At 49.0% G+C, this 4,229-nt stretch overlaps 1 protein-coding gene across 1 annotated transcript in view; it reads left to right on the top strand.

Moving 5' to 3' along the window:
• TOMM34 (translocase of outer mitochondrial membrane 34) overlaps window positions 1-2,580 on the top strand; it is a 4,524-nt gene extending 1,944 nt beyond the window's left edge. The window contains exons 2-6 of the mRNA XM_009998784.1: window positions 53-205; window positions 771-931; window positions 1,182-1,326; window positions 1,886-2,012; window positions 2,482-2,580. Coding sequence (XP_009997086.1) covers window positions 53-205; window positions 771-931; window positions 1,182-1,326; window positions 1,886-2,012; window positions 2,482-2,580 — 685 coding nt within the window. The remainder of the gene's footprint in view (window positions 1-52; window positions 206-770; window positions 932-1,181; window positions 1,327-1,885; window positions 2,013-2,481) is intronic.
• Window positions 2,581-4,229: the final 1,649 nt, after the last annotated feature.

Raw genomic sequence — 4,229 nt, 5'->3', positions numbered from 1 at the left:
CGGGCTCACGGCCTCCCCGGGCGGCTCTCCCTCTCTCCCCGCTGTCCCGCAGCGCTCTCGGGCTGGTCCCGTTCGCCCTCAAGCCCCTCCTGAGACGGGCCGCGGCCTACGAGGCCCTGGAGAGGTACCAGCTGGCCTACGTGGACTACAAGACGGCGCTGCAGGTGGACTGCTCGGTGCAGGCGGCACACGACGGCGTCAACAGGTACCGGGACCCCGGTTTGCTGCCCCTCCGAGCCCCGCCCGGCAGCCCTGCCAGGAGCAGCCCGGGTCCCGAGCACACGGATGGAGCCGTCGAGGCCTCTGGTGGCTTGGGAAGGGGGTGGCTGTGCTCCCTGTGTCTGCCCGTGGCCAGAACTCCCGTGTCCTGGGGTGTCTCTGCTTTGCTCAGTGCCTGCCTGAAATGAAACAATGAACTGCATGTGCCCTGTGCTTTAAGCCTTCCCGTGGTTGTACAGGCTGCTGTGGTCCTTTCCTCTTGCTGGAGCTGGCTGCTTCGTGTCACTGCTTGCCAGACTCAGCACTGAGGTGCCCATCTCTTGCCCATCCCAGCACTGACAGCCCCAGCCCTTGGCCTCTGGTATTTTTACCCTTTCTGACACAAGGGTCCTTCCATTAACATCCTGTCAGTAGAGGGAACTGAGTTTAGATGCATGTAAAGGTGTTAGTGGAGAGGTGCTGTCCTCAACACAGAACCCACGTTAAAAATGGGCCCTCCTGCCACTGCCTGTCCAGCCAGCAGCCAGGTGACTGCCAGCCCTCTCTTCCAGGATGACTAAAGCCCTGCTGGAGAAGGATGGCGTCAACTGGCGCCAGAAGCTCCCTCCAATCCCCACAGTGCCCATTTCTGCCCAGACAAGGTGGAGCATTCCCTCTGCTGGATCCCCCGGGGCTGACACTCCTCCTGCAGCTGCACCAAGGGGAGAAGCAGGTGAGCGTGTGCCCTCGGGCTGGGCACAGAGCCCTGTGGCTCACAAGGGTGGTTGAACGAGGCAGATGCCACGCCTGGTTGTGTGTCTGCAGCTGGGGCTGAGGTCTGGAGAGACCTGGGCCTGGTTCTGCCACAGCCTCTTGGGTTGTTTTGGGATCCTTTGATGTCTCATCTCTGCTCTGGGGATATTTGCTTTGTGATCTTCATAGTGTTCTGTATTCTTTCTGTAATTCTTACACCCTGTTTCCAGACCAGACTGCTGCTGGCACAGAGAGAGCTCGAACTCTGAAGGAAGAAGGAAATGAACTTGTAAAGAAGGGAAACCATAAAAAAGCCATTGAGAAATACACTGAGAGTTTAACACTCCACCAGGAATGTGCAGCTTACACCAACAGGTACCACTCACCTCTTTGCCCAAGTACTTTCTGGTACCACCGTGGCACTTCTGACAGAGCTGTCCAATGTTTGCTCTTAACCAAATTAATAAAACAAAACCACCTACACATGTTCACCCCAAGAGCAAACTTCCCAGTAGTTTGTACAACAGAAGCCCCTGGAGACACTCAGCTTAGGGCTGCTGAGAGATCTCTCCCTTCAGTGCTTGTCTGCCAGGACTGTGGTGTTCTGCATAGTGTCTGCTGGCACACAAACCACAGCTTGCAGACTGCTGGACTCAAAGTACTTCCAAGGTAGTTGCAGCAAGCAGGGCATGTTCTGGACTGGTATAGGACCTGCATCCTTGAGGTGTTTATTTTTCAGACTGAAAACCTGCTTATTTCTTCCCTTCCTTTTAACTGAAATAAATTAAAGCTCAGGAAGTAAGATAACATACAAGGTTAAACACTGTGGAGTCCAGCTTTGTGCTGTGTTGGGGTTGGCTGGGATCTGCTACATGTGATGCAGCAGAAATGCTGCTTTTAGCTGAGCACCTCTAACCAGGTACCTGTGTTGCAGAGCACTCTGCTACCTGACCCTGAAGCAGTACAGGGAAGCAGTACAGGACTGCACAGAAGCTCTGGGGTTAGATCCTAAAAATGTTAAAGCACTCTACAGACGTGCTCAAGCCCTTAAAGAACTGAAGGTAAGTCAAGAGTTCTTGAACCATTTTAGGCAAGGACTAGAAGCCTGTTCATGATAGCCTTTAGGTCTTGTGTCTGTGCTAGAGAACATCTGCCATCAGACAGCTGAGAGGAGTGAGGGGAGATTTTAGTTTACATCACTACTTGCTGTTTGGATTCTATGAGTTTCTCAGCACCAGGTCATCTAGAGATGCTGGAAGCAGCTGCATGTTGTGTTGAACCTTATCTTTGTGTCTGCTGAGAGAAGCTACAGGCAGCAGTGGATGACATTGCATTGGTGTTGGACTCAGAACCCACTTAAGTGATGAAATTATCCTCTCAGCCCTATTTTAAGCATGTTTTAGAACATCTACATCAATACCAGTGCTGAAGCAATTAGGAGGGAGTCACAGACTTAGCTGTTGCCTTTGCCTCTCTTGCTGGGTCTGCATTTTTAATGCACTAACACTTAACAAATTATTATTCTTCTAGGATTACAAATCAAGCATTGCTGATATCAAGAGCTTGTTGAAAATTGAACCAAAGAACACAGCTGCACTGAGATTACTGCAGGAACTGAACAAAGCCTAGGGTAACCAAGCAATAGGGAAAGGTTTGGTTCCCCCTGCAGAAGAAAGGTTTTTCCCTTCTGATGTTGTTTCAGGGACCAATCTTGATGCAGGATTGGCATTGAAATCTACCTTCCACTGCTACTAAGGTGTAACAGGTGGTTCTGTGCTAGCACAGTGAATGTTGAGACACACAATCTGTACCAAACTATTATCTGGCTCTAAGATCATTCACAGTTTCAATGCCCCTCCCTGAGAGATGTATCAGTTAACTTGCCTGGTTGAAGTCAACTTGCCTGTAACTGTTGGCCTCAGGGACTCTTACGTTGACTAAGATGCATGTGAAGTGGCTGTTCTCTTTCTGAGGAGCTACAAACAGAGGGATTTTTTTTGTCCTTATTCAGGTGACAGTTTTGCTGCATTTGTGCTGCTATTACTTACTAAGGTTGCTGCAGGAGCTGCTGCAGTTGCCCTGACACCACCTACCATTCTTGTGACAGAGACACAGTTACTTGCACAGGGCCAAGCTTGATCCCTCTCCCACTTGATGCATGCTGGCCCTCAGCTGAGTTTCTGCTGCTTAGTGTAGCTGGGCAGATGTTTGCAGCAGCAGCTTTCTTTTGGTTTTAATTATTCTGCACTTTTAAGAAAACAGCAGCAAGTTAAGCCTGCCTTGTCACACTGTGCCCTCCTTTGAGATTCTGGGTGCTTGGGAATTTTACAGTTGTTTTTTGTGTTGTTTTTTTAAAAACCACTTTAGCTCCTCTGTGCCTTTTGGAGCAGTTGCAACAAGGTGTTACAGGGAGGAAGATTTGCAGTCTGGCTTTCTACTTCAATGCATGTTTATACTTTTTGATCTCCTCCTTATCTGGTATTGATGGCACTGACTTGAAATGGTAAAGAGACAGTTGGACTTACTCTGTGAACCATTAAAGCCAGTTCTCATTAAAGCCATGTTTATTTTCACTTCAGAGCTGTGTTTCTTTCTGGGTAGAGGGGAACTTGAACACTTTTTTTTAACCACTTTACTTCATCCTGTCCCCCCTTTTTGTCAGAGAAATTCAAGCACTTTTACAGTGCCTTGCTCTGGAAGGCCCCTGTCAGTGACAATACATCAGGGTCTCTAACCCTTGCTCAGCCTTGCACACTGAGAAGAGCCTGGCTCCAGATTAAAGTCCTTCATAAGCATCTCACTGAGGAGATGCCAAACAGTGCAAAGTTCAGACTGAGGCATCCACTACAAGGAAAATAAATATTTAAGGAGGCCAGAGGAAGAATTAGCAAAATAATTAATAATAATAAAAGGCGAGAAAAAGGAATGATGCAAAGGCCCAGAACCCCAGCTGAGCAGCACAGAAACCATGCAGGAACAAATGTGTGAGTTTATTAAAATGCTGGAAGGAGAACAAGAGGTAGGAGGGATGACTCAGCAACAAGCTGAAGGGAGAGTATGATACAGTACAGGAGGAAAATTGAGGCAGCAACAGCAGCACAAGTCAGACACAGAGAAGCTGATGGAGGTGAGCTCCTGTCAGCTTAGGGAGGCAGTCAAGTAGGGTCAATCCATCACCAGTCTCAAGTACCAGGGAGCCTCTAGGAACTGAAATTCCTTTCCTAAATAGGAAGAGCAGAGCATTAAGGCCAGGATGATGACAGCACCACACTCTGGGA

Source organism: Chaetura pelagica, unplaced genomic scaffold (assembly GCF_000747805.2).
Source record: "Chaetura pelagica isolate M959 unplaced genomic scaffold, ChaPel_1.0 scaffold275, whole genome shotgun sequence".
Taxonomy (NCBI): Eukaryota; Metazoa; Chordata; class Aves; order Apodiformes; family Apodidae; genus Chaetura; species Chaetura pelagica.
The sequence above is the reverse complement of the archived record's forward strand: the minus strand, read 5'-3'. Positions and strand labels throughout refer to the sequence as shown.